At 39.8% G+C, this 12,642-nt stretch overlaps 1 protein-coding gene across 1 annotated transcript in view; it reads left to right on the top strand.

Moving 5' to 3' along the window:
* Nucleotides 1–5,499: 5,499 nt before the first annotated feature.
* LOC140345027 (uncharacterized) overlaps nucleotides 5,500–12,642 on the top strand; it is a 10,894-nt gene continuing 3,751 nt past the window's right edge. The window contains exons 1-8 of the mRNA XM_072432198.1: nucleotides 5,500–5,627; nucleotides 5,841–5,964; nucleotides 6,077–6,208; nucleotides 6,284–6,484; nucleotides 6,615–6,746; nucleotides 6,822–6,945; nucleotides 7,891–9,229; nucleotides 12,443–12,459. Coding sequence (XP_072288299.1) covers nucleotides 5,893–5,964; nucleotides 6,077–6,208; nucleotides 6,284–6,484; nucleotides 6,615–6,746; nucleotides 6,822–6,945; nucleotides 7,891–9,229; nucleotides 12,443–12,459 — 2,017 coding nt within the window. The 5' untranslated portion in view covers nucleotides 5,500–5,627; nucleotides 5,841–5,892. The remainder of the gene's footprint in view (nucleotides 5,628–5,840; nucleotides 5,965–6,076; nucleotides 6,209–6,283; nucleotides 6,485–6,614; nucleotides 6,747–6,821; nucleotides 6,946–7,890; nucleotides 9,230–12,442; nucleotides 12,460–12,642) is intronic.

Raw genomic sequence — 12,642 nt, 5'->3', positions numbered from 1 at the left:
CCTCCCCCAAACCTCCTTTTTTGCATACCTGCAGATCAGGCATTATGTTCTCTCTCTTCAACAATCACCCAGATTTACTCAAATGACTTCCTTTAAGAGGATGTGTGCAGCTGGTCCTTACACTAAGGGTCTTATCTCCTCCATTTATCGCCTCCTCCATGTGTCAACACGGGAGGCCACTGGTATATTTGCTTATATGTGCACCTGGGAAGCTATTTTAGGCCGGACTCTTGATAGGGAGGAATGGACTGATATTTGGGAAGCAGCAAATAAAAGCTCAATTTGCACCCTTTATAAGGAAAATATTTATAAGATTTTGTTTCGGTGGTACCACACACCAGATGTGCTCCAGGCTGTTTCCATAGTAGACCCTAATTGTTGGCGATGTAGGTCCCAGAGCGGGACTCTAGAACACATTTTCTGGTTTTGTCCCATTATACAATATTATTGGGATAAAGTCAATCAGCTAATTGCAGGAGTGACCCAATGTCAATCACCCCTAGATCCACTACATCATCTAATGGGTTTACCCTTCACGGGTCCCCTCAAACTCACATCTAGGCTCATTACACATATTTTGGTGGCGGCTCGCACCCTGATTTCCACTAAGTGGAAATCCGCTTTACCTTCATCTTTAGAAGATTTATATGCCCGTATTCAAGATGTTCGTTTGATGGAGTAGCTTATTGCTCTACTCAGGAACAATGTAACTAAATTTGAAGAGCTTTGGGAACCATGGGATGATTATTATGCCCAATTACAGGTGTAATGGGTTAATTGGATCATCCCCATTTCCTATTACCAATCGCCTCAGGGACCCCCTCCCCCCCCTTTTTTTCTTTCATCTTTTTTAATTACTTTATTGTCATGTTTTCAGTTTGACTTTTTTATCCTCTGGTTTAGATACTGTGTTATATTTTGTATACAAGATCCCTATGGTTTGCTGGGATTATTATTTAGGATTGCATTGTTTAGGTCGTAATCCACCATTGTTTTTAGCTCTTATATATATATATATATATATATACATATTTATATGTTATTATATGGCTTTGCTATTGTATTGATATTTCTCCTGTATACTATGATTATAACTATGTTCTTCTTTGTTTTATTTCTTTTGTTGTATATGGGAAAATTTTCAATAAAAACTCAGTTTCACAAAAAAAAAAAAGGAAACTACAAGGCCGACCTTTTGGTCTAGATTCAGAGTGCCCTAAAGATGTGTTAGATGTGAAGTGAAGGTAAAGCTTTTGTGCAGTGAATATAATGGAGTCCTAAATTCAAACTGTTTTTCCAGTGTCCCTGGGACACCACCCCCCAGAGGGAACAGACACCACAGGGTTTTCTGTTGGATTAGATAGACATGTCTTATCAGGAGGTAGTGAGATATTCAAAATAACTCCCGACCCCTTCGTTACAGAGGACATTAATTTCAGTTTCCTTAACCTCCATGTACAGTAGATTGTATATAGGAGGGCACCATGTTAACCCTTCATACATAATATGATGTATGTATGTATGTTAACCCTTCATACATCATACATAATATGATGATGGGGGAATTGAGTTTACATTCTCAAGACTCAACGCCCTCTGAATCTTCTTAAGCTACATACACACTTCCAATTATTATCGTTGGAAAACGAACGACGAACGTTCCTGCACGATATATATGAACGATCGTATAGCACCGATCCTGCACATAGAGGTAACAGAGTGGGCAGTAAAGGGTTAATGGGCAGTGAATCAGAGTGGACAGTAAAAAGTTAATGAGCAGTGAATCAGAGTGGGCAGTAAAGGGTTAATGGTCAGTGAATCAGAGTGAACAGTAAAGGGTTAATGGGCAGTGAATTGGAGTGTACAGTAAAGGGTTAATGGGCAGTGAATCACAGTGGACAGTAAAGGGTTAATGGTCAGTGAATTAGAGTGGACAGTAAAGGGTTAATGGGCAGTGAAGCAGATAGTGGACAGTAAAGGGTTATTGAGCAGTGAATCAGAATGGACAGTAAAAGGTTAATGGTCAGTGAATCAGAGTGGTCAGTAACAGGTTAACGAGCAGTGAATCAGAGTGGGCAGTAAAGGGTTAATGGGAAGTGAATCAGAGTGGACAGTAAAGGGTTATTGGGCAGTGAATCAGAGTGGACAGTAAAGAGTTAATGGGCAGTGAATCAGAGTGGTCAGTAAAGGGTTAATGAGCAGTGAATCGGAGTGGACAATAAAGGGTTAATGGTCAGTGAATCAGAGTGGACAGTAAAGGGTTAATGGTCAGTGAATTGGAGTGGACAGTAAAGGGTTAATGGTCAGTGAATTAGAGTGGACAGTAAAGGGTTAATGGTCAGTGAATTAGAGTGGACAGTAAAGGGTTAATGAGCAGTGAATCAGAGTGGGCAGTAAAGGGTTAATGGGAAGTGAATCAGAGTGGACAGTAAAGGGTTATTGGGCAGTGAATCAGAGTGGTCAGTAACAGGTTAATGAGCAGCGAATCAGAGTGGAAAGTAAAGGGTTAATGGGCAGTGAATCACAGTGGACAGTAAAGGGTTAATGGTCAGTGAATTAGAGTGGACAGTAAAGGGTTATTGAGCAGTGAATCAGAGTGGACAGTAAAGGGTTAATGGAAAGTGAATCTGATTGGTCAGTAAAGGGTTAATGGACAGTGCATCAGTGTGGTCAGTAAAGGGTTAATGAGCAGTGAATCAGAGTGGCCAGTAAAGGGTTAATGGGCAGTGAATCCAAGTGGATAGTAAAGGATTAATGGTCAGTGAATTAGAGTGGACAGTAAAGGGTTAATGGTCAGTGAATTGGTGTAGACAGTAAAGGGTTAATGGGCAATGAGTCCGAGTGGACTGTAAAGGGTTAGTGGGCAGTGAATCAAAGTGGACAGTAAAGGGTTAATGGTCAGTGAATTAGAGTGTACAGTAAAAGGTTAATGGGCAGTGAATCAGAGTGGTCAGTAATGGGTAAATGAGCAGTGAATCAGAGTGGTCAGTAATGGGTTAATGATCAGTGAATCAGAGTGGACAGTAAAGGGTTAGTGGGCAGTGAATCAGAGTGGTCAGTAATAAGGGTTAATGAGCAGTGAATCAGAACGGACAGTAAAAGGTTAATGAGCAGTGAATCAGAGTGGTCAGTAAAGGGTTAATGAGCAGTGAATCAGAGTGGACAGTAAAGGGTTAATGGGCAGTGAATCAGAGTGGACAGTAAAAAGTTAATGAGCAGTGAATCAGAGTGGGCAGTAAAGGGTTAATGGGCAGTGAATCAGAGTGGACAGTAAAAAGTTAATGAGCAGTGAATCAGAGTGGGCAGTAAAGGGTTAATGGCAGCAGGTGGCCCCAGAGATACAACAGAAAGCAAAGACATTCTTTCCTTCAAACTCATCTCTACTACTACCATTAGCATGATGGCTGTGAGGTGAAGTTTGCTGAACCTGAACAAGGCTCTGAGCAACCTGGGCAGGAAAGAAAAATGGAAACAGGTAAAAAAAAAAAAACTTGCCTTTCTGCTCACCCACCCACAACAAAGGGCTATTTAAGCTCCATATCACCATACCCTCGGCACCAGAGTTCCTAAAACCTGATGGATTTATCATTCGCCATGGGACTTCCCATTGGAGAGGCTGAACCAGAGAAACAAATGCTTGGTCCTGGGGTGGGGACAGGAAAAGAGCACCTGTATAGGAGATGGGGGATTACTTTTATTGGTAAGGTGGTCCTGTGGGGAGCAAGGAGCGAGCTAACACCGTGCTCTCAGGCGGAGTGTCAGGAAAGTCAGTTTCCTAAAGTCATTGGATACAATGAATTCCAACAACACACGACTGAAAAATGAATGAACAGTGCCATTCTGAGAGGGGAAAGGGAGAACAAGTGAGCGGCACCCTGCTGTGCTCGCCTCCCTTCACTTCCATTGAGGTCGTGGTCTTCTGTCATAGATCTGCCAGGATGGATCCATGAACGACGTCGGATAGCCGAGAATCATTTCATGTGTGTATATATCCTTACACCTCCTCAGCCTTATCATAGCCAGGCTTAGGGATTTGTTGGGGTAGGAAAAAGTCCCTTTTACAGGTGAAGGCCGTATACAAGTCCTTGTCAGCTGAGGGGTAAGTGGAAGTCTTGCTGGAAATGATCTGTGCAATTCTTTCAGGACTCTGTAACAATTATTGTTTCAAGCAATGTTGGGGTCCCTTGTCATTCCTAAGGAGCCCCAATGCAAAGATCTTTTATACCCACCATAGAAGGCAGAATCACCTTACTCCCCTTGGTAATGCCGATGTCTCTTCACAAGAATGCCAGGGAGTAGACAGTAATGTGTTTATATATTAGAACTAATGTTTTTTCTCTTTGGGGACATTCTCATTCATATTTTTCCTGGATTTGACCTTTTTTTTATACATTAAGAATGAGTATCTGTGTATTGCATGGCACTGCCTATGAACACCCTATCTGGTGTGTGGATTACAGTCACATGACCCTTATTATTATTACACTGTATTTATATAGCGCCATCATATTACGGAGTGCTGTACAAAGTCCCTAGTCGTGCCACTAACTGTCCCTTAAAGGAGCTCACAATCTAATGTCCTTACCATAGTTATGTCATTAATGTAGTCTAAGGACTTTTTTTTGAGGGGAAGCCAATTAATCTTACTGCATGTTTTTGGGATGTGGGAGGAAACCGAAGTACCCGGAGGAAACGCACACCAGGGGAGAACCTGCAAACTCCATGCAGATAGTGTCCTGGCCGAGATTCAAACCTGGGACCTAGCGCTGCAAAGGCAAGAGTGCTAACCACTGAGCCACCGTGCAATAAAGGTTCCCCAGGGGCTGAACAATGATGCTGGCAGTTCCACCAAAGATTACAACCCACAATTTAGAGGGGAGTAGTCTTATTCTTAAAGAGTAGTAATCTTAAAGTATATTCAGGTACATTTGTTTCCCACCCAATGGGAAAATTGCTAAAACTTTTACCGGATTGTATACCAATTATTACTTGAAGGTACCCTAATCATAAAATCCAGTAGTACTTTTGAACATATTGGTACTAGCACCACGGTTCAATATGTAAATAAGTATTGTCTTCAATAGCCGTGTTGCGTAGTGGTAATATACCTATTAGGGTGTAATATGGACGGGGTTGTATGCTTTTATCACAATAGTAGGGAAGCCAGAAATTTTGGGGGGTGAAATGGACTTGGCCAGACAGTAGTGTGGTGATTGTAAAACATCCATTTTATTGTAAATAATATTGTACTTACAAAATAATAAATTGAATACATATAAAAAAATAATTTAATAAACTTTGACATGATTGTGTTTCAAACTTTATTATACTCATACTATTATAGTGTAAAATACATTTTCATGAAAGAGAATGTACCGCTTTTAGACATATAAGTCCAGTGTATTGCATTCAAAACAGTTAATTTGTATTGAATGCAATACAAAATAATTTGAAATTCCCACCGTGCCCCTAGCGATGGACGCAAGCAGCAACGTCGCTGCTTTCCTGCCTTATAATTTCATTATCCAACTTGAGGGAACATTTGGCTGAAAAAGCCATGGAACGACCTGCAAGAATGACTCATCAATGAAAAAGCATTGTTCATGCTGATAAGGACATGACAATAGGTAGGTGGATCACAGGAAAGAGGGGTTGTTAAATGAGGATAAGAAGGCAGGGTTTGAGGTAGAAAGGATTTAGAGGTCTGTCTCTCTCTCTCTCTCTCTCTCTCTCTCTCTTTATTATTTAGTAAATGTTTTTTTCTGCAAATGAAAGTAAATACTAAATTCAATGAACATATTGTACAAAATGTCACCATTATTTTTATTAAATTATCCCAGATTTTCAGATTGTTGAAGATATCAGAACTGACGCACATTGCCATCGCTGAGGATGGACAAGTGTTATATGACCGAGGAGATATTAAACCTCACTCTGGAGGTCATCTACTTGCTGGCCAAAGAGGTGAGGAGGATTCAAGAGGTATATCTTTATTAAGAAGACCAAACTTACTGGCAAGATGAGGAGGATTTCAGGAGGATCACATGACAATACTGTCTCTTTGTTTTAAATATAGAGCCCTTCTGTAAAGTCTGCTGATCATATGACCATCACACTTCCTACACTTCAAATACTGCTAACAAAGAGAATCAACCTGCAGAAGATTATAAAAGTCATCCAGAAGATGATTGATCTACTGTCAGAAGAGGTGAGTGGTGCCGGGAATTCTGGGGGATTATTATGGGATTTGTCTGAATGGTGACTGTATCATTGTGTGTGTCAGGTTCCTATAAGGTGTCAGGATGTCACTGTCTATTTCTCCATGGAGGAGTGGGAGTATTTAAAAGGACACAAGGACCTCTACAAGGATGTTGCAATGGAGGACCACCAGACGTTCAATTATGTACAAACAGGAAAAAATAAATTGTTTATTGGGATGATAGTGAAACACACTCTGAAGATCATCAACCTGTTGACTAGTGAGGTAAGGAAGATTCTCGGGGGGGGGTCACATGACATCCCTCTTATCTTTATTATTGAATTATAGATCTGACTGGATGATTGTGAAACATTATGTAAGAGTTATATGACAAGTTCTTTTATTTTTATTATAGAACCTATCTGTAAAGTCTGCTGACCATATGACCATCACACTTCCTTCAATTCAATTACTGCAAACAAAGAGAATCGACCAGCAGAAGATTCTACAAGCCACCCAAAAGATAAGGAAGCTCCTGACGGGAGAGGTGAGTGGTGCCAGGAATTCTGGGAGATTATTATGGGATGTGTCTGGATGGTGACTGTATCATTGTGTGTGTCAGGTTCCTATAAGGTGTCAGGATGTCATGGTCTATTTCTCCATGGAGGAGTGGGAATATTTACAAGGACACAAGGATCTCTACAAGGACGTTATGATGGCAGATCACCAGACCCTCACATCAAGAGGTAAGAGAAGATTGGATTTATATTGTAAAGTTGCAATACCAATTTCAATTGGAAAAGTACAAATGATTTACATATGAATATGAATATTCTGTAGCATCATTTGGCCAAACTATCATTATTGTACAAGTTGTAACAAAAGTTGGACAAATTATATTTGGCCAAATGATTCTATTTTTTGCAATTAGCTTAGAAATGTGTGCTTTCTAAGCTGCCGGTGATCCCGAGGGTGGGGGTAGCATAAAAAAACGTTCTACCTGCTCCCCTCAAAACAGCAGTATCCTCTAGCGAACATACTCAGCTTGATGGATGTGAAGCGTTGGTACGCTGGGGAGGTGTGGCTTGGAGGGAAATTTAAAAGCAGATTACATTGTAATGATCACAGTGATAAACTTGTAAAAAAATATATCCAAATAATAAATGCAAAAGTTTATTATTGTACCCTAGTTTGGACAAATTAAAAAAATTGAATTTTTTTAATAAAATTATTAAATTTATAATTTTTAAAAATTATTTATATTTACTTATTATATTTTAATTTATGACCTGTGTTTCAAACTTTATCATACCCGAGAGTTTATCCTAAGAATTACAGGCCTAAAATATTAAACAACAAATTTCCACACAAAAAAATTTACCGCTTTTGACATAAAAATATGGACATAATCAGACCAGATGGATTTTAGATTTGTGTCAACCATAGTGGAGGCACTTTACTTCCTTCGAAAAATCTATCTTAATTTATATTGTCATGTCCCCTACAAAGGATGAGGAGATACCATACACCATATGAAAGGTTCATCTTCATGCCTCATTATAACGTCATGTCCTCAACAAATAAGAAAATACTGTACACCAAATAAAAAATCCATTTCTCAATATGTAGTAAATGTCATCAATGTATGCGTCCTATGTTGTAAATTATTTATGAATTATTATTTCCAACAGGTTCACCTGGTGTCCGGAATACCTTGGAGGAATATCTCATTGTATCCTCAGATGATGACGTTGCCCAATATTCTTTAGGAGAAATACCCGTTCATTTAAATCCAGATCAGTCTTCTAATAGATCTCATGCTGTCATTCTAAATACCAGTACAAAAGGTCACATTATGGATCAGCCACCAAATGTGCCTAGTTCTAAAAGATCTTATAACAAATCACATACTGGTAAACATAAGAAAGATAGAATCTATCCATGCTCCGAGTGTGATAAACATTTTAAAAAAAAGGTTCATCTTGTTGCACATCAATGCCTGCACACTAGCTTGAATGTGTATTCATGTTCAGAATGCCAGAAGTCTTTTGGAGACAAAGGAGACCTTGTCCAACATCAAAGAACTCACACTGACGAGAGGCCTTATTTATGTTTTGCATGCGGCAAGTCTTTTAAACGAAAGAAAGAACTCAAGGTACACCTCACAGTCCACACAGGCGAGGCTTCTTTTTCATGTTCAGAATGTGGAAAATGCTATAAAGAAAAGGGAACACTAAACAAGCACATGAGAACCCACACTGGTGAAACGCCATATACTTGTGCAGAGTGTGGAAAGGGTTTTTCACGGACAGATACACTTCACAAACACGAGCGAACCCACACCGACGAGCGTCCATTTTCCTGTACAGAGTGTGGGAAAAATTTCAAACAGAAGTTCAGCCTTGAACAACATTGGAAAGCTCACATAAGCAACTTTTCATGTTCAGTGTGCAAGATGATATTTGAAACTAAAGCAGAACTTTATCGACACAGGAAGGTTCATGGTGCCAAAATCAATGAATGCTCAGAGTGTAAGAAAGTATTTCCAAGTAAACTGAGGCTTGAGGAGCACCTGAGAGTTCACACTGGTGAGAAGCCCTTTTCGTGTTCTGAATGTGACAAATATTTTTCAAATAAGGCCGGACTTAGAACACATTTAAAATCTCATACAGGGGAGAGACCACATTTCTGTTCGGAGTGCGGAAAAAAATTCATAACCAAAAGTACTCTAGTTATCCACCAGAAAACTCACATGGCTGAGCGCCCTTTTCCATGCTTGGAGTGTGGGAAAGCGTTCACATTAAAAAGTAGTCTTGCTCAACATCACAGACTTCACACCGGGGATGTCTACCAATGCTCAGAGTGTGAGAAGAGCTTCATCAGAAAGTCAAATCTTGATAATCACCTTAGAACTCACACCGGTGAAAGACCATATCCTTGCTCTGAGTGTGAAAAGTCGTTCTTCAAGAAAACTCAACTGATGACTCACTACAAAGTTCACAGTATTGAGATGCCCATTTCAGGTTCCAAGTAAGGTAGAAGTAAGAAAGGAGAACTTGTTGGTACTCAATTGTCACCTGATAAGATAGAGAATGATATTTTGAAAATAAAGTTGGTTTGGCATAGAATTGGTGGTGATGATATATTATAGTTAGTAGATAAACATGTAAATTAATAAATCTAACGATTTGATGTGTCTCAGTAATAACTCTTAGTATATTTTATCATTTACAACAAAGTTTCTGAGTACTTAAAGTTTTTCTGAAATGTACAGTATGCCTGACAAATGCTTCTCATTGTGGTTACTTATACTTAGTGGAATGCATGCACATTAAGGGTCCTTTAGAAAATTGAGGAAGAGATGACAACACTTGGAGAAGCCATCGCGATAGTCTGCAATCAAGAGGAAGATATGAGCGCACAGAGAGGGAATTCTTGTAATAGACTTTATTGCTGGACTGATGGGGATTAAATCCTATCAATCTGTATTATTGGCCTGCACCACTACAGTTATGAAAATTATGGACTGTTGATCACAATAAACTGTGGAGGGAACTGAATAATTTATGTGAACTTTGCTTACAAAGGGGAATCTGTAAGATATTTCTGAACAAATATTATTCAGATCATGTACCTTTGTAATATACCATTATGTTTATGTAATAGAGCATCATTTATGATGGTCAGATTTTGTATGTTTTACTTGTGAATCCTTTGCACCCCAACAAGTTTTTTTCTGCCTTTCTGTCTTAGTCACTATGTCAGAAACATCATTTGATGAGTAGCAACCTGATAAATCCAATGTTCGTTTGATGTAGGTGTCTAGGTGGGGTAAAGGATCATTTATTTAAGACATTTCTATTGGTGGAACTATTTTGATGTGGTTGGATTTTACATCTTTACATTGAAAATCATATCTGTCTTAGATATGCCCACACAATGTAAAATTCAGTCTAAGGGCGTGTAAAATGTCCGGTTTATGGACAGATATTGATCAGAATAGTTTATTACATACTCTTTGTTTATGTGTTGATGGGGTTATGATTGTGCATCCTTTGTGTTGATTTAGCCTTTTGTGTGAATCCCATGCATCTAAACAAGTTTTCCAGCTTTCCTGTCTCTGTCTAAGTTGGCATATAAAAAACATCCTTTGGTGAGTAGCAATCTAATACATTATACTTACACCTATAGAGACAGGACCTCACACCTCCTAACAATGGCATTCTTCCATTTCATTATCCAACTTGAGGGAAAATTTGTCTGAAAAAGCCATGGAAAGACCTGCAAGAAAAACTCATCAATGAAAAAGCATTGTTTGATGCTGATAAGGACATGACAATAGGTAGGTGGATCACACAGGAGAGAGGGGTTGTAAAATGAGCATAAGAAGGCAGGGTTTGGAGGCAGAAAGGATTGAGAGGAGACACACACACACATGGAGGTTTTCGTTCGCAAATCAGGGTAACTATTGCTTGCAGACTTTGTTGTAATAGCTTTATTATTTATTAATTTTTTTTTTCTGCAAAAGAAAGTAAATACCAAATTCAGTGAACAGATTGTACAAAATGTCACCATTATCTTTTATGTAATTATCCCAAATTTTCAGATTGGTGAAGATATCAGAAACACACAAGCTGAGGATGGAAAAGTGTTATATGACCAAGGAGATATTTAACCTCACTCTGGAGGTCATCTACTTGCTGGCCAAAGAGGTGAGGAGGATTCAAGAGGTTTAGGAGCTGGGTACTGAACCTACCCAGTCGAAGCTGGGGTAGACTTACTTGCCCCAGTGGCCAAAGCCAGAAGGGGGCCTTTTCTCCATGGGACCCCCTAAGCGGGTCCCAACAGATACTAAGCTGGGAGCTCTCCCGAAGAGACGCTCCCACTGAGGGAGAGCGCCTGGCTGTTAGGCCAAAGCACTCTCCAGGACGTTAGGGCTAGCCCATAAGGGAATAGCACCCTTCATCAAACTAAGTGGCAACAAAAACCACACCAGTGACAGTGACAAACAAAAAAGTACATTAAAAAAATAAGTGCACAGTGCATAACACACTGGGCAGAGTTTTAAAAATTTCCCATCTGCACTAGCCACAGGTAATGCAGAATTAGGGCGATGTGCCGAATCAGCATAAAAAGTGCGTGATGGTGCCCAGTGCTTTTAAGGTGCCCCTGGATCGCCACCCCAGGGGTACGGCACTCAAGTGAGATTCGAAAGCTTGTTAGACCGAGTGGCCTTTTTGGTTCTAGTGCCCCTTCTGCTGAGCTTTTATCAGCAGCTGTAAACCTCTGGACAATGGAGAGGCTGCTCCTCTCTCAGCTGATAAGAAGGGGGGTGGGAAGAACAGCACAGCCATCATGAGAAATAAAAAAAAAAAAAAACTGAAGACGTGTAAAAATGTATCCGCCCGAGTGGGCGTGTGTAATGACATCATCAGCTGCTCTATAGCTGCGTGTGTGTATAACTGCATGTCACATTCTGCAGCCTTACAACTCTCTGTGTATAAACCTCCATATCTCCTAAACCGTATGTCCTAATGACTTAAAATCAGGGTGCACAAGGAACACTCATAGTTAGTAGTAAAAACTATTTCAGCATTCTAGCTTTTAAAAATTTCAAGATTTGGGGTTCAGAATTGTATAAACTTGTGAAAATAGAATATTGGGAGTGTGGTTTTAAAAGCAAGTGTGTCTAGGAGTCTATAATTGAAAATGCAAATTGGGGACCCCCCAGCGGCCACTTACATAGAAAGGAGCATTGGGATGGGGCCCCTAAATTTATACCTACCCGTCACAAATCTATAACTATCATTCTATGTTACCCTGACTGCTTCTCTTCTTTAAACCCCAATTTCCCTAGAATAGTGGGGTGTACAAAGCCGAAAGTGTTTAAATTTAATTACGATGGCAAACGTACTGCCCTGTTACACATTATTGCCCACTTCTAACACTTGAACCCCAATTTCTTTGGAATGGGGAGGTGTAGGAAACTGAAAATATGTGGGAAAATCTGTGGATAACACCCCCTATAATTTCATCACTATGTTATCATTAGAACATAAAAAAACTCTGCTCATCAAAAAAAAATTGGGGTTCAGGTACTGGTAGGGTACAGTCGGCAGCAAGTATTGATAGGCAGAGTTTATGTTGTAGCGATACCATGGTGATGAAAGTTTGGGGAGTGCTAGTCACAAGTGTCCCCCACTTGCACCTATAATTTTGTTTACCTGCACCTCTCTGTTCTAGAAAAATTAAGGCTCAAGGTAGGGAAGCGGACAGTTTGATGGGCAGAGGTTTTTTATGTTCTAATGGTGGCATGCTAATGAAATTTTAGGGTTTGTACATCTGTTCCCCGCTTGCACCTACAGTTAGGTCCATAAATATTTGGACAGAGACAAGTAATGTTGTCTCTGTCCAGCCCATGAAATAGCCTTCGAGTCAATTGT

Source organism: Pyxicephalus adspersus, unplaced genomic scaffold, assembly GCF_032062135.1.
Source record: "Pyxicephalus adspersus unplaced genomic scaffold, UCB_Pads_2.0 Sca360, whole genome shotgun sequence".
Taxonomy (NCBI): domain Eukaryota; kingdom Metazoa; phylum Chordata; class Amphibia; order Anura; family Pyxicephalidae; genus Pyxicephalus; species Pyxicephalus adspersus.
Note: the sequence above shows the minus strand (reverse complement) of the source record. Positions and strands in the feature narration are given on the sequence as shown.